This window comes from Mastomys coucha, unplaced genomic scaffold (assembly GCF_008632895.1).
Source record: "Mastomys coucha isolate ucsf_1 unplaced genomic scaffold, UCSF_Mcou_1 pScaffold15, whole genome shotgun sequence".
Classification (NCBI taxonomy): Eukaryota; Metazoa; Chordata; class Mammalia; order Rodentia; family Muridae; genus Mastomys; species Mastomys coucha.
The window spans coordinates 22,497,580-22,521,701 of record NW_022196897.1 but is presented as its reverse complement, the minus strand read 5'-3'; the positions used below and the strand labels follow the sequence as shown (position 1 = coordinate 22,521,701).

General features: G+C 43.9%; 1 protein-coding gene across 9 annotated transcripts in view; it reads right to left on the bottom strand.

The window, feature by feature from the left end:
• Nucleotides 1-24,122, bottom strand: part of Mapkap1 (MAPK associated protein 1) — a 212,027-nt gene that overhangs the window by 43,743 nt on the left and 144,162 nt on the right. For all 9 annotated transcript variants that reach the window (XM_031369934.1, XM_031369930.1, XM_031369929.1 and 6 more), the window contains one exon: nucleotides 15,669-15,776. In XM_031369934.1, the coding sequence (XP_031225794.1) occupies nucleotides 15,669-15,776 (108 nt within the window). The remainder of the gene's footprint in view (nucleotides 1-15,668; nucleotides 15,777-24,122) is intronic.

Here is a 24,122-nt window from a genome sequence, read left to right as displayed (position 1 = left end):
CTAGAGGAATTCCTTCAGATGGAGTTTATGGGACAGAAAGTACTAGCTTTGGGTATCACAGTGTAAACTGCTGTCTACAGCCTGCCAGTTTCATGCTTTTCTTTGCCCATAGGCTGACCTTTTAAAGAAGTGTCAGTTTCCTTTTCTTTTGCACTGAATTCAGTTATTAGGATTGTATAGTCTGTTCTTAAGCACCACGGCTATTCATATGGACGATACAGCACCAGGATGTGATATAGCACCTTGGACATAGTCCTGTCTTAAAGCATAGTGCACATGCCCATAGCACCATGTTTCCTGTCTTACTCCCTACCACTCTCCTCCCTATCCCTTCTCAAAAGCCTGGCTCAAATGAGGCTCCAGGAAGGAAGGTTTTCCCTGACTCCAAGACCCCAAATCTAGTACTGCTCCTGACATTGCATCCATACCTCCTACAGAACAGTGAGCACTCATCTGTCTCTGCCTCTACACTGTAAGGCACCGGAGGGCAGTTAGTGTCGACTGTGCTCGCCTCTGGAGTCAGTCCTAGCTATTGTGCAGAGAAAGCAGGAGCCTAGTGTAAGTGCAGTTTGAGCACCAGGTGCTGTGCTCAGAGAGGCCATGACTTAACCAGCATCCTATTGCAGGACAAACTGAGTGACATGTCATCTCTGTAAGAGCCATCTGTTGACTGGTTTCATTCTTTGAAGCACTGGTGATATAGGACAGATCATGGTCTTCAATGTTTCCTGGGTAACATGACATCAGAACAAGTGCTGGGGAGAAGTTTAACACAGCCACTTTCTCCAAACTACATTTTAACAGAAACATAACTGCCAAATGTATTTATTCCTATCTTAGGACTTTTATACACAAAATTATAAAGAAAGCAGTCCTGATTTCTTAAATACCAAGGTCCACCTTTGTCATCCTTTCTGGGAATGACTCATTAGAAAGAGCCAAATTAGAGTTTAGTTCTGATTCCAAAGCTTCTGGAACATTAACTAATTGGTATTTCCTAAACATTGAAGGTATCTGACTTGGAAAGAGTCATAGCTCATTGTGCTAAAATGCTAATTACTAAAACAAAACAAAACAAAACCCCACACTTAAGATTTTTATATTTTATGTTGGATTAAAACCAATTTAAAAATTACTATAACGTGACATACAATTTTTTTTTACTGAGCAATTTCAATGCCAGCTGCTAATAAAGCATCTTAGCTGTAAATGATAATTCAGATGCTTTTAGATAAAGTGGTACATAAATACAGCTAGAAATTGATTTAGCTTCTTGCAGAAGCTGCTGAAGAATGACACATTCTGTTTAATACACCAGCTAATGTGTCCTAAAAGCTCAAACAAGTGCCAGTTTTCATGGCTAACTTTACTGTGGGAGATTAATGAAAACTTTATATTTTGCTGAAATGTTAATAATGGGCAGATGAGGCGATAGGATTTCAGTCAAGGTCTAAAGCTATAGAATAACCAGCAAAGCCTGTCAATTTCCTTCTATTAATTTTGTCCAAGACTTTCATAGCTGGAGCTGGTTCAACACTAATGCTTCGCACACTGACCTTCTGCTCTCTCTCTGCCAGGGTAAATCCACATCGCACAGGGGGTTTTGGTTCCTGATGCCTTGCCCTGCTGACTCTTAAGAATGGGAAGGCAGAGCACCAAGGCATGCCCTCCACTGCTGGCTGCTCAGTCCTGCATCCCCTCCAATCAGGTCACCTGCTGAACTGGACAGCAGCTCCAAAGTTCACTGCCAGTTCTCAAGTGGGCACAGAAAGCCACTGAGTGCAAGGCTTATCTATGTGTGCACATGTCTCACCCTCCTGATAGAAGTGCAGAATGTGAGAAGGTACTGGCAGAAAAGGCTCTAGATCCTCGGGAAGTCATGACCCAGCTACAGAATACAAAGCAACAGGAGAAGCAGACGAGCCCAATGAATGGCATGTGCAATAGGCTCCCCATCTCATGACAGAAACCTGGAGCAAATGCACTGAATTAGCAGTGTGTTTGGGGGCCAGAAAAATGCAACAGGTTGGTCTGTAAACCTTCTATGTTTGTACCCTGGAGAAGGGGGAACCCAAGCATAGATGCAAGATGCTTGGTCTTATGCCATTTGCATATGAACATCATTATTGTACTATCAACTTCCCATTTCAACCCTATTTCTGTTCAAGATGACATTTTATCTTCTCAAGTGAAAAGAAGAGAGAACCAGAATGTCTTAAAAACAAACACGCAAACCCCCTTCCCAAACCATTAATTTAATTGGGATATAACCTTTCGGTATTTTGTTAAATTAGCAATTAAAAAGGTCACAAGCAATTAAATAAGACAAAAGCCACACTGTGTTCAACTATATTAAAGCCGAACTGGATCTTCTCATGAATGACAAGATAAATTGTAATGGTGCCTTCAAAGACTTCACAGTGTGCTCTGTCAAAGTCGTGAGTAGTAATGTCTCTATGTGCCATGCATTACCATAATGTATTGTGTCAAAACGCTCGGGTTGCAGGAACTCAAGGCTGAATGTGATAGATCACATTTTGGGGGTGGGGCTTAGTGTTGATTGGAGCACCAGAGCATAAATGGACTAACAAAAAGGCTCTGAGAGGGTGTAATTCAGAAGGGCCTGGGGACAACAGAAAATCTTCGAAGAAACAGTCTAAATCTCTGGAGTAAAACCAGGACCATGGACTTGGTCTCGGGGAAGTAAGGCCAAACACAAAGGGAAGCAGAGGAGTTAATAAAGGAGCCGAGTCTAAGGCAATTCCAGCTTCTGCAGTAAAGAAGAAAGAGTGGGTGTGGTGAGGCTGACCGCAGGTATAAAGTTAGATATAGATTAACATCTGGGTTTACAATGACTGGGACAGGACCGTTTGGCTCTGGAGTCCCTGTGCTTCTTTGCTGTGTTTCATTCACCTTCTTTCAGGGGGTACTAAAAGCAATCCCTACACCCCTGCCCCACATGCCCACCCCTGTGATCCCAGGACAAGAGAATGTGGACTAGAACAGTGAATTCAAAATCAGAGAGCCACAAGTGTAGGCCTGGGCCAGTGGTGGGCACATCTACCTCAAAGCTCCCCTCAGGGCCCTATGGCCCTGTACTGTGTTCATGGTAACAGTAAAACATCTTTTGCCTTTACGCTTATTCCCTTACAAGTGCACAGTATAATAAAGAGCTCTGATTCCACACTGCAATTAACCTTTAGGAAACTATCACTTGAATTTTGAAATAAATGAAAATTAATACCAACAATTATCTGAAAAGGGTACAGAAACTCTCTCCTCTGTTTCAACAAAGTTAGGACAAATTGTCTTCCTCCACTACAACCCAAACAATGTAGTGCAACAAACCGAGTACAGACACAGACATGAAGATCTAAGGTATCCTATTAACCAGACAAGAATGTGCAAGAGCTTGAAACAGGGCTGGGCCGCAGCTCAGGTACAGATCGTTTGCCCAGCATGTGCGAGGTCCTGGGCACAGCAGGACAGTTTAGCATGCACACACCAGGCATGGGTGTGCACACCTGTAATCCTAGCATTCGGGAGGTTATGCTCAATACAAAAAGACTCCAAGGTCAGCCTGGCTACCAGACAGCCTGCCTCAGAGCTGGGGAGTAACACAGAGGGACTCTTCGCATTAACATTTTAAAGAAAATCTAGTTTTGTGTTTTTTACAAAAGCATTTATGCTAACAGATCTACTGTTTTTAGTGAAATACAAATTCCTGTCTATATTTTAGTTATAGACAATAAATAACTTTTGTAGTTTTCAATACATTTTTATTAGTCAGGTGGTGCACACATCTGATTTTTTTTTTTTTTTGTCATTGTGTATTGTTTTGATTTGGGAATTTTTGTTTCCGGTTTCATTCATTCATTCATTCATTCATTCATTCATTATTTATAGATAAAGTATGTCTATGTGTCTTAGGCTAGCCTGGAACTCTCAATCCTCCTGCTTCAGGCCTTCTGGTGCTGGTGATTGAAGCTGAGGTCCTCAATGAGCTGAGCCTCTGTTCTAAGGCCAAGCTTCAGCCCAGCTACTATCAGGAACTTTCAAGCATGTAAAGAGGTTGTAACACAAGCAGTATGAGAATTGCTGACTTGGTGGGTGGGTAGGCCCTTCCTGCCCTTGGTGCCCATTTAGACACCATGATGGGACACAGAAGTGGACTCAGACCTGTGTGCGTGTGCTGCACCCCAACAACAAACTCAGCTAAAAGCATCTTTATACATTCCAGGAGTAAGTTTGCTTTCATCACCGAGAACCAAGGCTAACTATAATTCCTCATTCAAAAACTCTTTCATATGGGTGATTTTATAAGGTATTAAGGGAAACAGAGGTACATGACTTTTTCTTTTTCCAAACAAGTAGGCACTAGTCATTAAGTCAAAGATCAGATGTTTGCCATTGGCAGGTTTTTGTATCCATAGAGCAAGTTACACAGAACTTTCAAGTTCACTTTTTGGCTCAGCGGGTTTCAGACCGAGTATAAAAGGCCTAGTCTAGTGCAAGTTAAAGCAACTTTAGTCTCCTGAAAAGCCTAGACACTAACCAGAAGGTAAGCACACTCTCTCATACACTTGCCTTTTGATTTCTTATGACAAGTCCTGATGACCTGTTTCTTCCAATCCAGAATAAACAGCACAAGAGAGATGCTGAGTCGCACGGGGAATGAGCAGGCAGGTTCTCAGGTGACGAGAAAGGGTAGGAATTCTGAACAAACAATGAACTGTACAGAGAGCGAGCGTTCAGAAGAGTAAGGGCTTGCTTGCCTTTGGCTGGAGAAGGGAGGGAGAAGGATGGGGAGTGCAGGAGGAATCTAAAGGTCAGGAGTTCTGACACACAGGAAAGCATGGCTGTCCAGAGAACTGGCTGGGGAAGGAAAACAAACCTTGGTCCCCTCAATTCTGTACCCAAAATCTTGTGATCCTTTCCAGTCCCCAACCACTCCTGCTTTAGCCAAGTTGGACTCTGCTCAGGTTGTATCATGTAGCCAGGGCACCCTTTCTTTGTCAAAATATCTATGCTTCAAAGTCCAGTTCAATAGAGCCTTCCTTGTTTCTCTCTTATAACCTGGAGGGATCAGGGGAAGGCTCTTATTGTGGCTCTTTCACATAGACATCTGTGGTCTCCTTGTGCACTCTGGCAGGCAGGCCACTTCCACACTATGTGGTCCTCAGTAGATGTTCAACAAAAGCTGCCAGTAGGCCCATGCAACCATAAGCTTTGATCTGAGAAGTTCTATGGTTAGTAGAAGCTGAGGCTTAGACCTCACACACCCATGAGTTCACCTGGGTCTACTGAATGCTCCAGGCCATCCAGACCCTTCAACAGAAGGTGCTCGGTGTGCAGGGATTTAGCCTGGCAGTTATTCAGTGTGTGCACATACGTACTGTAGTAGATGCTATATGCTCAGCATTATGGACACGTGATCTCCTTTTATTTCCCAAAGTCCTTTTAAGTCAGATGATATCCTCCTCCAACAGGTGAGAAAAATGAGGTTCAGTGTGTTTTCAGGTTCTATGGTCCTGCATCTGTGAGAGCTGAGTCAGGAACTGAATGGCCTGTGCACCCAGTGCCTGACTTCCTTTGGGTAAAGACATTCCTTCAATGGGCTGGAGCTGGACAACTCCACAAGCCATAACTGTATTGAGGAAACGGACTATGAACATGCCTGCCCCGTTGGAACAAAGGAAACAGGCACGACTTAATGTCTCTCTTCCAGGCAGACTCGATGCTGGACGCCTGAGTGAGTCGTGGAGAAAACTCTTCCTTAGTGCTCTGCATCCATCACTTTTTCCCAGAAGCCATTTAAGTCCCCAAAGTCCCATAAGCCCAAAGCTTCCCCTCTATTAAACACTTCCCTTCAGCTGCTAGTCATTTTCGCTGGTCTCTAAAAACAATCAATAGGTGATATACTGTAACACACACAGACCCCTCTACCATACTCTCTTTAAAGCCACCAGGATCACACAGTAGGATATAGGATATGCTACAATCTGAGTAGGGATCCTTGCTGTCACAGTGTTTAATTGATTGAACTCCTAGAGCCAGAGGCAGTGTGCTGGAGGACTTCCCACGTAGAGATGTCAGCTCTCCCTCAATAAATCAAGGTAATCTTGCTTTATGAGGTGGTCAGAAAGCAGCAGCTTTAGGTTTGCAGAATTTCTGATGAGAACAGATGAGAGAAGGGGCCCGCCTAGCCCTTGGCTCACCCTGCTCTCATGCTCAGGCCAGGGCGGTCCTCCCAGTGCTAAGCACACTCTCCTGTCCTGAGGCTTCAGAGGGGCAGTGTCTTGCTTAGGCATTCTGGTAGTATTGTTTGACTCATTTTTCATTTTCCTCAAAGAAGCCTATTCCTCTAGAAAGACACTCAGAAGCTGCCTTTGCTGAATAAACATATTGACTCTTCACTTGAACCCACCAAGTAGCAAAAACACATGCCAGTCTGTCTTCATTTTGTATGGACTTTTGACAGAGGTAACAGAGATGAATGACTTCTTTGAGTTCCCTTGAGTTACAAGAGCAAAACCATGCAGGACAGAGCCCTTTCCCATTCAGTTGAGGTGAGGCTTCAATGGGGGTAACCAATGAACAGCATAGCAGTTTATCCAAGTACCTTGCTGAGGGACCAGAGCTAAGCCACGAACGATGGGCCAGTGATGGGCAGGGGCCACACCTTACTAGACTCTATTCCTCTTGCCCTCCACTTAAACCCAATCCTCTCTCATCACCTGAAAGCAGACTTGGGCATCTCTGAATCCCTTTATTTGTCCCTCCTCCTGCCGTGGCCACACTGGGTAAATCTCTTTTCTCTGCCTTTCTTTCACCTTCCTGTGTCTCTACAGTATATCACAATTAGTCTTTTGCTGCCCACTCTTCAACCCTATAGCTGTCACTGATCATAACCAAAATCCAATGTGTACTGGCTGCTTTTCTGTGTCAACTTGACAACACAAGCTAGAGTTATCAAAGAGAAAGGAGTCTCAATTGAGGAAATGCCTCCATGAGATCCAGCTGTAAGACATTTTCTCAATTAGTGACGGGGGGAGAGGGGAAGGGAGGGTGGAGGCCCACACCATTGTGAATGATGCCATCCCTGAGCAAGCCAGGGGAAGCAAGCCAGTAAGCAGCATCCCTCCAAGGCTTCTGCATCAGCTCCAGGTTCCTGTCCTGTGTGAGTTCCAGTTCTGACTTCCTTTGGTGATGAACAGCAACGTGGAAGTGTAAGCTGAATAAACCCTTTCCTACCCGACTTGCTTCTTACTCATGGTGTTTCACTGCAGCAATAGAAATCCTGGCTAAGACACAGTGTTAACCTGTAAAGGTCAAATGAACAAATATACATGCAAAGTGAACACAACGGCTCTTGAGAGCTGGAGTGTGACCATTGTCAGGGTGGCACACAGGGCTCATGATGGGTTTGCTTGCAGCTTAGGCTGGCAAAATTCCCATCCCTCCTTCCTCCAAGGTATCTTTGCTTCTGCTCAGGACACGAGGACAGTAATGGGGTTTTCTTGGATGCTAACACTGGACAGTTAACACAGCAGAACACCTACAGATGAGGAAAATCTGACCAACACTGAGGCGGCTTTCTCCCTGATCCTGGAATCAAGAAGTAGAACATACCACTGAAGGAAACCCACCTCCCATCCAGCCACTGCAGGAATGTCACCTGATGCATTACCAAAACCATTACTGGGGGTTAGCAGGGCATATTCTGGGGCCAGAAGCCGACTGGAAGAGAGCGACACTCTGTGCCCTCACTTAGAGCCCAGACAGGGTTTGTGGCTCGTCAAACATGTTTCCTTTCTGCTCTAATGTACCAGTGTATCGTTTAATGAAAGTTCTTAATTGTAATTCAATTAATTACATACACAGAGTCCCCAATTACATTTTCCAATAAGACATTGGCTGTGGTACAGGTCTAAATGCACTTAACCAATTTTAATATATTAAGACCAATTTCCCTTGAATACTAATTACTACCTAATGATAAAATGAAAGGGGGGGCTTCAGAAAGGGGGAGAAAGAAAAAGTCAATTCATGTGGAAGTTCTTAGCCCAAACAGCACAAAGGAAGCTTTCATTACTCAAAAAGTTCCCGTGGACAGGGCACAGGTTTCCTTCCTATCAAGGTCAGCAGAGCTTTTAGCCCCAGGGGTCCACTCCTTCTTTGCCAAAGGGACTGTGGAAGTGCTAAGAGGGTATTAGGAGGGCTCTGAGACAGAGCTTTGGTAATGGCCACCCTCATAGGTGCACTGTGGTTCATTATGAGCTTTTAACACATTGTGTCATTTGCTTCCACACCTCACAACAACCCTACATGGTGGGATCACCATGACATTCATTCCATGGAGAAATGAGGCTCACAAAGGATCACCTAAGTGACAAAGCAGTGCCAGACACCTTACCTTTTCTCCTGCACACAGCCCAGGACCAATGGGCCCCTGCTAACAGACAGCAAGAGCTGGACAGGAACTGTGTCAGAACACTTCCATTTCATTTAAATTCTGTTCATGTGCAAGGAGCTGTTATGCAACGTCAAGTAGAAAATTCCTTACAGAGAATACCTACCCCCAAGCCAGACAAGCAACAGCCTTTCAGCAATAAGTCACCCTGAAATATGGACCACGCATGCCACAAGTCACTGCTCCCTGTAAACAGAGCTTATTTGCATGATCACATTTTCCTTTGTATTTGAAGAGTACTGCTGTGTCTAATGAAGGAGCTTTAAAGCCCTTCGTTCAACTAACATGATAGAAACTGGTGAGATTAGTAATTTGTAACAGAAGAAAGCAAAGCCTCTATGAGCATAGAGAAACCACCAGGGAGTCTCCAGGCCAGGCAGAGAGCAAACTGGAGGAGGAATGGGCCTGCTGTGAATAAGCAACACAAAAGGGTCTAGAAACACATCAAAGAATGCCAACAGCTTTCCTTCAGTGAAGTCTAACCCCAGAGAAACCTGCTCTAGCAAAGATACCTTTCCTTGGGCGCATGCACCCTCAGGGGAACCCGTCACTGTCCAGGGTGACGGGACAGCAGTCTAGTTTGCAGCAGACAAATCCATTAAGTAGAGTCAAAGAGGAGGAAGGGAGAGGGACTCTAAAGTTTAGGATGTGGCAGCCAGGGATCCCAGCAGGCTTAGAAGAGTTGCTCTTAGGGGGCAACTAAATGAGGCCTTGCTGGTCCTCCAGCTCATCTGTTCCACCACAGTCTACCTGGGGACTAGCCATCCATTGTGTGACCTGAACTACAGGAAGTTAAGTTCAGAAAGCTACTGGAATAGGGAAGGCTGTAAGTGGTGTGCACATCCCTGCAGAAGGATGTGGATCTGACGCCACTGAGGCCTCTCTCCATAGCACCTTCTATTGAAAGATAACAGAAGGAACAGAAGAATGAGGCATGGTTTTTCAGTAGAGTTAATGGAGGAAGACACAGTTGGTTTACCAGGCTCCTCATTAATATTCATAAAATATTAGCCAATCACTTCCTCTCTCAGAGCCCCAGTTTCCTCCTTTTTGAGCACGCTTGCCTAAAAGGTTACAAGTGTGATTTTATCTTATTCCATCTTCACAAAACACCTCAGTCTATGAGAGGTGCCATTCATGTCTGAGGCTGCAAGTACTTCACCTAGGGTCAACCTGGCTCTAGTGACAACCCATAAAGCACAGTGCTCAACTATTATGATAACAGCCTAGGGAGTGATAGCGGCACAGTGATTGGCAGTTTCTAGGAAGTCCCAAAAGCCACGTTAATCTTAGGCATATTTTGGTCCTGATGAGGAGGAATTCCAGAGTTCCTATCTCAAAGCTATCGATGAAGCTGTTCCTTTTCTTTTAAGGTCCTGGATGAGAATTACATTTGATCAGTGTGAAAGGTCACCCAGAGCATGTGGCAGAAGAGAAAGTTGGGGCTCAGCTTGGTGCCAGGATTCATCCGAAGTTTGAACAAGAACGGGAGTCTTCTGCTACCACCTCCATGGAATGTACTTGCTGCTTCCTCCTGGTCTGCTTCCAGCTTCAAGCAGACAGTTGGCTGAAGGATGTGGTAGATTATCAAACAAGGATCCAAACTGGAAAGCTCAAGGACTCTGGCTCATCACAGTCTTATTTAGGCCAGGTTCCAAGCACAAATGTGAGCTTTCAGTCCCAAGGCAGAAACTTGTTACATCAGTTCATTTGCAAGTTTCTCTCTCACAGAGTACAAAGACAATCGCCACAACCATTCTCAGGATCTGAAATTCAGGTTATCTTAGAGTGGGCTTTGGAATCAGAGTGCTGACTTCAGGTTTTGGTGCTCTGTGGTTTCGAGATGGCTAGCTTTGGGAAAGTCTCCTCACAACAAGAATGTCTCTCTGGGGCTGGGCAGTTGTAGCACACGCCTTTAATCCCAGCACTTGGGAGGCAGAGGCAGGTGGATTTCTGAGTTCTAGGCCAGCCTGGTCTACACAGTGAGTTTCAGGACAGCCAGGGCTACACAGAGAAACCCTGTCTCGAAGCCCCTCCTCCCCCCAAAAAAGAATGTCTGTCTGTAGGAGAGTTTGGAAAATGCAAAACAACCACCTGGAAAATGTTCAGTGCAAGATTCTGTAACAGTTGGCCTCAATAACCAACTTTTAAACACTGTGGGGTGTAACTGCTTTAAAAACGTCATGGGCCACTCCTCTGGAGAAAAACTGTTTATGTTATGACTTTTTCAATCCAGTGACATTACTTATAAACTGAACCTCATTGTGGTGCAGCAGAAAGCACCCTGCTTCTAATTCTTCTAATTTCTCTTGGTCCTCCATCACAGGTCCCTCCCTCCTCTCTCCATCTCTATGGTTCCAGACTGCCACACCAGTGTCCCAATGCTTTACAAGTCACAGATGGCAGCACTACCATTATTTCTTAAAACCAGCACTCCCTGATGATAAGTATGTACCAGGTACTATTCCAGGAGCCTTAGATGAGAACACAATGACTCCTGCTGAGAGCAACATGGAGGCAGCTAAACTGCTCAGTTCTAATAAAATGCTGGTGCTCTCGGAGTAGTAAATGGCGTGCACAGGAAGCCATGGACTGGACAGCACATTCTCCAAGGTCCGTTGTAATGCATGAATCCACTTGGTTCCTTTTGAACATGGTTCTGCAGGGTAGTGTGCCAGGCCTGACCAAGCACACCAAAACAGTGAAAACCAAACCAAACCAAATCAAACCAAACCAAACCAAACCAAACCAAACCAAACAAACTCATTTTTGAAATATTGTTGTGTTGATCCAAGTTCTTAGTAGATGGCTAGTAGAGAAGAACAATATATAGTTCTTGGTTGGGATCTCTAGTTAGTTTTTAAAACATTTTTCTATGAAAAAATTAATTGCTTTTCATAATTTGCTTCTATTTTATACAACGAAGTCAAAACAGTCCATCAAATTCTGAATGCTTTCGGCCTTTATCGTTTGCAAATACCCGTGGGTTTTTTTCCTACTCATTCCTTGTAGTTTTGACTCAGAACTCTAGAACTGGAACACATGACAAAGCCTTGGGGAGAGTGTGGTACTGTGCTCAAGAAAGCTGCACACTTCAGACTTGTGTTTTTGCTTAGCTGTGGAACAAGAGCTAGGGCGGAGATGCCAAGTGTTACTCACTAATCATCTTATTAATACAAGAAACCTGGGCCTCATCTCAAAAACAAAAGTGATCTGAATCATAATAAGCTTCGGAGTAACAGTGGCAGTTAAGGAATACGTGAATTTACACGCAGAGAATGTCAATCAATGCAGAGTATGCTACAGCTATCACTAAGATGATAAAACAGCAGCGTAGGAAGTCACCGAGTATGTACTGGAATATGCACAGAGCTACTCATTCGAATATGTATGTGCACAGACCATACCATCCCTGGAAACGCACTGTTATCACTGGGAAGAGAAAGAGAATGGGAGAAGTGAAGCTTAATTCTTACACTTTGGTACAAGTATGAACTTATCTGCATGTGCCACAGTGCACTCCTGACATCTCTTCCCTTGATGTTATGCAAAACTTGCTAAGCACAACTTAATTTTTAAATAAGTTTAAAGGCTTTATTTACTTGTGTGTATATATGTGTACACAAACACCTGTGTGCAGGTGCACTAAGGGAGCAGAGGCTGGAGTTACAGGTTGCTGTGAGGTTGCAGGTCCTCTGCAAAACAAGTACTCTTACCTATTAAGGAATCTCTTTAGTCCCTAAACACAACTTTTAATGGCAGAAATGATAGACAGGCAGACAGACAGGCAGACAGACAGGCAGACAGACAGACAGACAGACAAATGGTTGCAGGATATTTGCTCACACTGTGAACCCCAAGATTTCATTATTTACTGAAAAACCTTGTTGTAGTGTGGCTCCACCCTAGCACACACCTTTAATCCAGGAGCTAAATAAAGTCAACAATAGGTCAAGAGGGGGAACAAGCCACCCAACTGACAGGGAGTTAACACAAAGCTAACTGACAGCTAAGTAAACACAAAGAAAGGTCTTGAAGGGTATTTAAGACAGAGTGGAGAAGACTGGTGGAGTAGGAAGGTCAGCTGCGTGCTTTCTGCCTCTCTGAGCTAGCAGGCTTTCGCAGCAGCATCTGGCTCCTGAGTCTTTATTGGTAAAATGGGATGACTGGGGTTTTGTTTTTAAACCATAGATAGATAAAATTCTGTACCTACTTTTCTCCCACCCCTTTTACTATTATGCAGCAAAACATGGTCTAGCTGTGGTTAACGTTAGACCAATTCTGCACTCTGGAGTAAACCCAACTTGGCAGCAGAGTCTGAGTCTAATAAAATGTTGGTATGCTAGTTTGTTATGTTAACAATTTGCTTGGAATTTTTGGATCTCTTTTTCTAAGATTGGTCTGAAAGGTTTCTGTCTTGTGTGGTGGTCACTACTAAGGTTCTGCTTGCCTCATTTCTTCCACAAGCTCCAGGGACCTCTCCGGAATGGCAGGTGTGAGTGGGTTTGTGTATTCTCAAGTGTCCTATCACTTCTTGCTTGAGTTCTCTCTGTGTCAGGTTTTCAATCATTAATTAACTTCAAAATCCATCAGAACATCCACTTTTACTTTTGTGCTAATTATGTTCACCTTTTCCAGGAATTCATTCTTTTCATCTACATTTTCAAAGTTTTCACAGTGGAAGTTTTCAGAGTAATCCTGTATGGGCTGGGAATGGCTTTAGTGGGCAAAGTGCCAGCTGTGCAAGTGTAAGGGGATCCCTGGGCCTTGATGGCCAGGCAGTCAAACACCTGAGCTCAGGCTCAGCGAGACCTTGCTTCAAAAGATGAGGGAGAGTGAATGAGGAGACATTGGGGTGAAGCGCTGGCTTCCCGTGACTCTCTACAGGCAACGGAATTTACACATTCAGACACACATGCACAGCCTTTGCTATATGTTTAAGAGCTGTAGGATCTGTTGTGAGTCTTCCTTTCATGCCTGTTACTACCGATGTTTCTCTGGTATTCTTCCTTAACTTCGACCCATTTAGACAGAGGTTTCCTTGCTTTATGAGTCCTTCTAGAGTCTTCTAGCTCAACACTTTCTGATCTTTGCTGTCTCCTTTTGGTTTCTTATGCTTTTTGTTTGTTTGTTTGTTTCTATTTGTCTATTTCTTTTAAAGTTCATGACTTTTCTTTTGCAATACATCAATCTGAGGGCTAAAACACTTCTTGACATGCTGCTGTAGCCAGCCATAATCTTTAACATACAGCACTGTTATTATTTCATCAAAATATTTTCTAATTTCTACTACTATTGTTTTTTCACTCACAGGCTCCGAAGCTTACACCTCAGCTTCCAAATGCATACAGATTTTTCTACTCCTCTTCTGGACTTCTAGGTTAATTTTATTGTGGTCAGTCAGTAGTATATCAAGGAACTGCATAAATCCCCAATGCAGGGGGAATAGGCAGAAACAATACTGTGAAAAACAGCAGTGTATACAAGTCTTTGCCGCATTTTAGGTCTTTTCTCAAGGTAGATTCCCCAAAGTGGAAATTTTGTGTAGAATACTCTTAGGTCTCTTGATATGTCCAACTATCATATACACTCGACTCCACTGCTGTCACCAGTGTCTGAGGCAACAACACTTTTAGTCTCTCCCCACTGATGAGGCTTTATTTATTTTTGCTGAGATACGGTCTTATGTACCTTAGCTGGCCTTAGACTCAAGTAGCTGGTGATGACCTTGAACTCCTGCCTTTTCTGCCTCAGCCTCCCACATGTTGATAACAGGTGCACAGTACCACACCCAAACCAGGAGGAATATTTCTGAGATACCTGCTTTATTTGATAAGGGGAGAACATCAGATTTTGCATAAAAATACTTGTGTATTAGACTCTTGATAGGAACACACATTTATAAATATTTACTATTTGCCTAAAGTATTTTTAGGCCATTTAGGCACCACTTAATTTTTAATTTTACATGTTTTTGCATAGGATTCTTATAACCAGCTGCAGATGGTAAGGCCATAAACCTTTATCTTTGGGAATTTGTTTTGGATGCCAAAAATGCATTTCCCCTTCTTGGTAAATGTGTGCATGCTGTTCCAGAAGAGGCAGCCAAGGGCTCTGGTCTGAGTTAAGAGGCAATGCTGGACTAAAGATCTTTTATTCAGTCACTCATCAGTTTGTTCCCCTGAACCCCCAAAGGGTGCAGTCTTTAGCAGACTGCTGAGCTAATGAGGAAGCAGTGTGGGTCAGGCATGCTTCTGCAGGCTACAGTCCAATGGGAGGGAGGGGCAGTGGCCAGTTACTGACCAAAATAAATAACAGAGATAATGCCATGAAGAAAAACCAGAACGCTCTGTGGTAGCATTTTGGTGCCCAGGTGAGAAAGGAACCAGGTTTGGGTGACAGGGCTATCTCTGCAGTTGTCACGTTTAAACTGAGAAGGAGGGAAGAGGGGCTGGAGAGATGGCTCAGTGATTAAGAGCACTGACTGCTCTTCCAGAGGTCCTGAGTTCAATTCCCAGCAACCACATGGTGGCTCACAACCACCTGTAATGAGATCTGATGCTCATTTTTGGTGTGTCTGAAGACAGTACAGTGTACTTAGATATAATAATAAATACATCTTTAAAAAAAAAAAAAGAAGGAGGGAAGAGCATGTCAGGCAGGAGGAGTCTGGACCATGACTGGCCATGGGCAGTTTATCTCCTCCTGTGTAGCACCTAGCAGAGAACCTTACAACTCAGAAACTCTGGAGACAAGCAGGCATTTAGTTCTCACAGTGGCACTTGCAGTCACTGCGACGCCTTCTGCTGAGAATAGTCAAGTGGTTAAATTTCTCTAAAACATGTTAAGCAGTTGACACTGACCAGGCCCACTGCTGTATACACAAAAGAGCCTTCGCCTGAGAAAGGGCCTCTTGTTTCTAAGCCATTTCCAGAGTTGTTCCAAAATTAGGAAGATGTAGTTCAAGAGCAAAATATTAATCACACAGTGCTAAACAGGATGCAGACTACAAAATAGCACAGAATCTATCATTCTGCTTTGAAACACACTTCTAGTCCAAAGACTGTGGTCTGCCTTGGAAAACAGTCACTTTTTGTCTGTGTAGGGAAGCCAGACCAGCAAATACTCTCAAACACATCACTCCTAAGCAAGTTTGCAACAGACAAAGCGGCACAGAACGAGGCAGCCAACGTACTGTTCTCGCGAACCAGGCAGAATTCCCAGGCGTTCTGGCTCTCCAGCGTGCTCTCCAGGTCCACAGCGATGTTAGGCTCACTCTGCTTCTCTAGGCGGTACTGAGGGCCTGGAAGATCAAAGGGGCAGGAGGTGGGGGGGATGTCTGAAATGGTGAATGGAACACTCAGAAATTACCACACACTGGGGAAAGCCAAAGGAAAACAGTAATGTCTGTCCGAAGGGTGTAGCTATCCAAGATGGCAGAAACTGGCTTTTCTCACCCTGTTCTTAGTCAGCTCTTCCCATACCAGGTAAGATGTTTGCATCAGGCAGGGCTGGAGAGATGGCTCAGTGGTTAAGAGAACTGTCTGTTCTTCCAGAGGTCCTGAGTTCAATTCCCAGCAACCATATGGTGGCTCACAGCCATCTGTAATGGGATCTGATACCTTCTTCTGGTATGTCTGAAGATAGCAATAGTGTACTCGCATATATAAAATTTAAATTAAAAGATGTCTGAGCCAGAATGAATGGGAGGCACATACGATTGCCTCATTCTTGATATGAAGCAGGCTACCTTCCCTCCTCTCTGGACCTCTTTCCTAATGTGCACAGTGGGACCAAGATGACATGGATAAAACCCTCAGGAGCCAGAGGCTGGCAAACAAACAAACAAACACCCACCCACCCTCCTGGCTTAGGAATCACCAGCTGCACAGGAGGCACTGCTGCCAAGGTACGTATACACAATTATCACAGCATACTAATCAATTACAATTAGGAGGTATGTGTAGAACTCTATCATAGTTCAAAAAGTCAAAGAAATAAAAACCATGAAAGTTACAGAATGAAACTCATGCTCTGGTTTTGGTAATGGGAAGATAGCAGCCATCAGTTAGTTAGTTGTTCATGCTTTTACTCAGACATTGTGAAAACATTAGAGACATGGTTTCAGTTAGTATCTAAAGATTCTACCACTCATCCCATGCACCTAAATGTTATGGCAGATCTAAGAAAACAGCAGAACATTTTACACATTTATTATTATTATTATTATTATTATTATTATTATTATTATTTATTATTTCTTTGTCAACTTAAGTAGCAATGGTGTTCTCAGAGAACACTTAATGGGTCAAAAAGCCAGATTCAGACTGTACCTCTGTATACTCATAGTTATTGAAAAGGTGAGAGGCACAGGAAACTCTCATCACCCTGACTCTGAAAGGTGTGTTTGATCAGGTAGGAGGAGGTGTGAGAGAGCTGAGGCTAGCAGCACCGAGGTACAGGAGCCCCAGAAGAATCTAAGCCTCTATCCCTAACATCTCCAGAGGCACAATGTGTCAAGGGTATGCATCTATTTCTATAAATTTAGAGTAGGGTCTAGGTAAAAAGGTTAACTATAACATTAGCCCTCTGTATCTATGCTATATGCATTCAACCACTGAAGACTGCAAACACTTGGGAAAAGTTGTGTCTATAGTACAATGACTATTCTCTGTGCAGCAATTACTCCCACAGACAGTGTCTGCATTGTGCCAGGCACTACAAGTACTCTAGAGATCAGGGTCTGTGGGAGAGCATGGTATGTAAAATGGGCCTGGGCATCTACAGATTCTGGTGCCCATGGAGGTCCTGGAAACAAGACCCCAGCCCAAGATGTTAACATCTGATAGCTTTATAAATTCGGAAACAACTTAGATTTGATATCAGAGAGCCTACTAAATAAAATACAATGGAATACTACTGAGACATTATAAGTAATCCCAAGATATTTAATAATATAAAACATGTTTATACTATTTTTAAAAAAACCTGAGACACAATATTTATAAGATAATTATAGTTGTAAAAATGTACACATATATATTATATATATAAAATATATGTATATACACATATACATATACAGGGAAGCTGTTTCTAAAACATGAACTGTAGTTACATTACAATAATGGGATTATGTATGCCTTTATTTTTCCTTTGTGTTTTCCTATATTTTTCAAATTTCCATATAATACTTTTCTTTTCTTTTTTTTTTCCCCGAGAGGGTTTCTCTGTGTAGCCCTTGCTGTCCTGGAACTCACTCTGTAGACCAGGCTGGCCTCGAACTCAGAAATCCACCTGCCTCTGCCTCCCTGCCTCCCAAGTGCTGGGATTAAAGGCGTGTGCCACCACCGCCCTGCTGCTGTTGTTGTTTTTAAAATTCCCAGTCTCTACAATTTCCTGGGAAACAGAGATCAGGGAAGTCGGGGGTTGGGGGGGGTGCGAACCAACCAATAAGTTGCTTTTCCTTATTCTGAAACCAACTACCCCGCCACTCTCTTTTTATTAAAAAAAATAGCATGTATCTTCAAGTGACTTTTAGGACTTTCTCTAGTTTCTGCCAGCAGCCCATCATGTGCCAAGTACTCACATTCTGCTCCCACTGGATCCTGCAAGGCGGCCTCAGCAGCCCCTTTCACAGACAGGACCCCAGGAACCAAGATCACAAGGTAAGAAGTACAAAGAGGGGAAAGAGGCCCAAGGTCTTTTTTGGAGTTTTGAATTTATCACTCCGGACCTTTGAGCCTTTCTTCCTCCTGCAAACTATAAATTACTGGCCAATTACAGAGGCCACAGCTTATATCATAAATATAGATTTTTGTAAATTTATCTGGTTCAGAATCACTTAACTTGTGGTTTATATAGATTCAAAATGAAAATGATCTAAAATAATTTATTTTAATGAACTTGACCAACACCCTGAGCTATGGCTGTGATACAGGCCCCAACAAAGAGGGGCCTTCTTTCTTTCATTACAAACAAAATAAAACAAAACTCTGTGCTATGTGATGACATGTATGTCATGGACCCAGAATGTGAAAACCAGAGGGCAGTGCAGGAGCTGCCTTTCTTCTTCTATCACATGGTTGGGTCCTTTATCTACGAAGCCACCTTGCTCACACCCACCTCTCTAAAGAACTTTCCTATAGCTCTCAATTTGTTGGGAAGTGAAGTCCACTCTGGGCTGCTATCTGCTCTACGTGCCCCCACTGTTCCCTAGGAAGGAGGAACAAGCTGCAAACCATCTCTGAACTTGGTAAGAGGCTGATGGGTCTCAGCTTTGAGGAAGGTAAGGTTCTTTTGATGAAGATGTGACTCAAGACCTAAATTACCAGGAGATTAGATAAAAGATCTTACAGAGGAAGACTTTCACACACAATCCCTATCAATAAGAAAAAAAGCCCCATCAATAGCCTTCATGTAATGAGAGCATACTTGACCCAAGTGAGAGGCAAGACAGTTTAGGCTGGGCTTAATTACCTTGGTCCACATCCTGGCTTAGTCATTTAGTTTACAACTTTGCCAACTTATTGAACCTCCAGTCTGTTTCTTAATTTGTAAGGAAGCATGACAATAGCACCAACCTCAGAGGGCTGTCTGAGGAGTCCATGGGCCAAGAGCCATGTGTTGTCTGAAGGATGACTGTGGGGTTTGAATAAGGCATGTCCCCCATTGGCTCATGCATGTGAACACATGTTCCCCAGTGGTTGTTCTGGAAAGCTATATAACTTTCAGGATGTGGAGCCTTCCTGCAGAAAGTACATCACTAGGGATGGGCTTTGAGAATTTATAGCCTTATCCCATTTCTGGTTCCTTTCCTGTGTGCCACTGAGATGTGATCGCTCAGCTTCCTGCTCCTCTGCCACGTTGTCCCTGACACGATTGCTCTTGCCCTTAGGAACCATGAGCCAAAACACACTTCCTTCTTTAATCTGTTTCTGGTCATGGTGTTCTATCACTGCTGGAGCTAAGAGTCCTAACTCTGACCACCCACCATCACCATCACTCCTAGGACTACTTTTTCCCTAAGGACTGGGTAGCCTTTCCTACAGATCACTTCACTTACTGCTTCAGATACCTTGAAAAGTAAAGAGCAAACCCCATTTAACATGGGATCAGCTGGGACTAAGCTGTGCCCCATGGCCCTCGGGAAGCAGTGGGACAGGGACCTGTGCTGCTGAGGCCCAGGCCCATGCTCTCTGTGCCATGATGACCCACCGAACTCTTAGTAAACAATAATCCAGATTAGCATGGCCTTCACCCACTGCCAGACTGCATCTCCATTAACTGTGTGTCTGACTTCTAGAGAGCAGGCATGGAAGGAAGAACAGCAACTAGAAAGCCATTTAAAAATGACAAGCTGCGAAGCTAGCTTCCACGGATATGCTCTTGCCAAAAACATGATTTCAGGAAACAGAAGAGGATTTCACACCGAACCATACACGGCTCTCAAGGCAGTGTCCGACCTTTGCAAAAAAAAAGGTTTTAAAATGTCACAGTTTTGCTTGAAGCTACATGCCCTCTGGTGCATAGCAAAGGGGAACACTAAAAAGAAGGTTCTGGAAGCAGTCCCTTTGCAGTTACAAGAACCTGGTTGGGCATTTCTATGATGTATTTATTGTAGCAATGCTATAGCACAGAATGGTCTGGGAACAAAATACTGCTTTAGCACTTTGAGAAAATTCCAAGCTACAATACACAGGTAGGGTTTTATAAAAACCCAAGGCAAACATCCCAGCATATAAGTTTCAAAGAAAATCTGTACAATCTGTTAGCTGGGGATATATGTTCAGTATGGCTTCCTTGAACTCTCTGACTCTTGACTGAAACATGAAAGGTTTTAGCACACGGTTCTGTAACAGCTGAGACTCAGCTGGGAAGCAAGTGCCTATTCCAGTCTGAAGATGGGGAAGCCATCCTGTGGCCCATCAGTTGTGTCTTTTTTCTGAAGACCTTGGTGCTGTGGAATGTGGGACTTCCCCAAAGTAACAGGTTGCTTTTGTATCGTCACAAAGCTGGCAAAAACCTGTCACTAACATCTACCTTTTCTCTTTCCCCTTTGTCCATTAGAATGTAGCACTCAGGGTGGACCCTGGCTGCTGTGACTCGGGACACCTTGCCATTCAGCCTGTATTCTCCTTCTCCTTTCATGCAGTGGACTGGACTGGTCCATGGGAGTCCATCATCCATGATGATGAAAGAATCATCAACGGCTCATGCTTACATCTTCATGTCAACTATGTCCCATTCACCACCTTAAAGAGTTTCTTGTAGTCAGAAAACGCTAAGAATTAGCTAAGAGGCAAAGCTGGGCCTTGAGGGAAGACTAGAAGGGGGGTATTTGCACTTCAGAACAAGAAGTACTGTCAGCTGTGCATCCTGATATACTACTTAATCATCTGTAAAATGGGTCCAACAGAACTTTTGCTCAGAAGTCTGCTGTGAAGATGAAGTGAGACAAATAAAGACTCCCCTTGGCAACGTGCTCAGGCAATAGAGCTATTTATTATTACTAATGCTGAACCAGAAATGTGGGCAAGGGAACAGCAGACCCCCAGCCATGGGGCACGACAGGCTAACACTTCACAGGTGGACACATGGAAGCTAGGAATGCTGGTACCAATGCAGATCTCTCTCATGGCAGACCATGTCTGTGGGGAGGAGAGGGTATATAGTTCTTTTTAAAAACCTTGCTTTGACACTATAGACAACATTTAAGATTAGAGACTTGCTCAGTAGCCAGGACTCCTGGCTTCCTGGCCTCTCAGTTTCTACATACGGTTTGAAAATGAGTAAATGTCAGAACTCACACAACAAGCCATGACAGCACAGAGATCAAAGGCTATGTGTTAAGACCATCCATGGCCATCTAACATTCTCTGAGCATCAATGAAGTGCCAAGCTCAGAGACAAGATGAGTAACCAACAGCCCATCCTATCCTGCAGGGAGGCTGGAGACCAGGCAGAGACACTTCAGCAGCTGAATTCCAGAACAAGGGTTGCTCTTACCAAAGGTAGTGACAAGGTGCTGTGGGACCAGAAGTGGGGTCAACCCAGGTCATGGCTCTTACCTGTGGGGAAAACATCTGATCTGGGCCTCCAGGGAGGACTAGAAGCCTCCTTGAGGTAAGGTTGACGAAGTGAACTCCTCTAGAGTCCTGAAGAACCTGTGTAGACTCTAGGAAATCCAACTTGGAAAAAGCCATGACAACTTGGGGACACATGTAGAGCTTGGGTAGACCACTGGTCAAGATCTGGAGTTTCTCTCACAGCAACAAACACTACCTGTACAGTGTGGGATGACACAGCCAACTATTTGGGGAGATTCCCCTAGTGATGCTATACATGGGCTGGAAGAGGCTGGTGCAGGAAGACCACCATGCAAATTTTTTTGCTCAGCTCAATCCTGAGAGACTCACATAGCTAAAGCCGTCATCGACAAGCCAATAGAATCTACATTGGAGTGCAGACACAGCATCAGCCATCCCAAAGCTCTTCCTCTGGGAGGCAGCTCTCATCCCTCGATTGACTTAATGTAAGCACAGGACTACATTCAAGTGATGACACTGTAGCTTATGCTACTCCGAGGCTCAGACTGGAAAATGTGGAATTTAGATGATAAAATAAGAACAAGCTGACATGGCAATGAGGTCACACTTTAGCCTCTTCTGAGCCAATACACAATTTGCTCTTGGTGAAACAGCCCACTGTAATCAAATTAAACACAATTCCTATTACAAAAGAAGAAAGGCCAGAGCCGCTCCAATCATCCAATTCTCCTGCCTAGTTAAACTGCAGAACCTTCAGGAAAGGTTTTGAAAGCACGACCCATCAGTTCTAATTTTTAAAACTTATCCTTTCAGTCAAGACTAGAAAAAGGCCCATTCCAACTTTTATCTTCGCTACAAAGTGCTGTTATCTTGGCCTGATGTCAGGGGCTCTAGCTCTCTTTCTGCTGACAAGCAGAGACGAGAAAGATAAGATTGGAAACGAATCTCACTTCTCTGAGTAAATAAATAATCAATACTCATCTAAATGTAAATGAGAACGTAGCCCCCTCTGATAACAGCACTCTTATCAGAGAGCCAATTTTCTTCAGACATTTGGCCTCAACCAAATCACCATCATTCAGCCCTAGCCTAATGGCAAAAAATCGTAACTAAATTGAACCGATCACCAGAGATCAACTAAGTTCTGCCCTGGCCACTTCAGGTTCAAATGTTTGGGAATGCAATTTTGCCCCCATTAACTTTCAATAGCAATGAAGAGCTGACTGGTCAAGGGGCCAGTCTGTGTGATAAACAAACCCCAGCTGGGCACTAGCCAGGGTGTGAAGGGGAATGGGTACAGGCATAAACACCACTGCCAGATCTGTGACAGGAAGGCCAATCCTGCAGGTGGGCAGAGCATTCTTTCCTCATTTAAGGCCTGCCTCAAACTGAGGAGACATTGAATTTGCCTGATGAACACACCAGTTAAAGCTTATTAAAGATGGAAATAAAGAAAGGGAGATATGAGAAAGTGACGACAGCTAAAAACAACACAAGGATTCAAATGATCAATTTCTTCCAACTCATTTGTCTCAGACTTACATCTGGCCCAGCAGCGCCACACTGACCTGATTTTACTGAAAGAAGACGCCGTCTACAAGACAAATCACTTTCAACCACTGCACTGGGGTTTCCATTTCTTTGCTGCAAGACTCAATTCACTGCTGATGAGAGTATTGGGGAAATTATGACCATTATTGATAGGACAACAAAACCACTTTTACACAGTAGTCTTCTAGTCGACAGAAAGCTTGTGCTAGACCATTAATGAAAGTGTCAGCTAGAATCAGAAATTAAAGACAAAGGCTGGCAAATGTCTAATTTTTAGAGCACATCCAGGACACAAACTCTAGTCTTTCATTCTTTGGAGAGGAACAGAATCTAAACAAGGAGGGAGGGTGGCCTGTTGTGCCCACAAATGCTGCTCTTTTTGGCTGCCCTGGAGTCTGGGAGCACAGGCTCTTGATGGTCTTTATCAGCCACTTCTGTGTGCTGTTTCCCAACCTCTGTGAGCTTCTAATTCCTGAAGGTGGAGGTGGAAGGGGCCTGGCATTAAAATGTGAGTCTCAGATCTGGCTCCTGTCTGACACTGAGGAAGCAAGATGGTCTAGAGCAGCATGCAATAATCTAAGATATATGTTAACACAATGCCTGCCACAAACTAGGGCATCATAAATGTCAACACACTGCTGGAAAAATCTGACAAAATTATCAACCCGCTCTTTTTGAGAACAAGTCAAGTATCACTTCATCCCTAGGACTTAACACAGCCATGACCAACACGTGAGCGTTTCTGGAATCTTAGACAACACTAGAAGGCTAGACCCTGCTATCATCTGTGGAGTGACCAGTCAGCCCGTGGTGAGGTCAGGCTGAGAAAGGTGTGCCTGAGCAGGGCCAGTGGTCCAATCCCCTAGGCTACAGCCCACATTAGTTTTGATTTTTTGGATTAAAACAAACAAAAATTCATCATTGTGATGACTTATCAGCTCAGAAATGAATGATGCAGCTAGGCAGTGGTGGCGCACGCCTTTTATCCCAGCACTTGGGAGGCAGAAGCAGGCAGATTTCTTTCTTTTTTTTTTTTTTTTTTTTTTTTT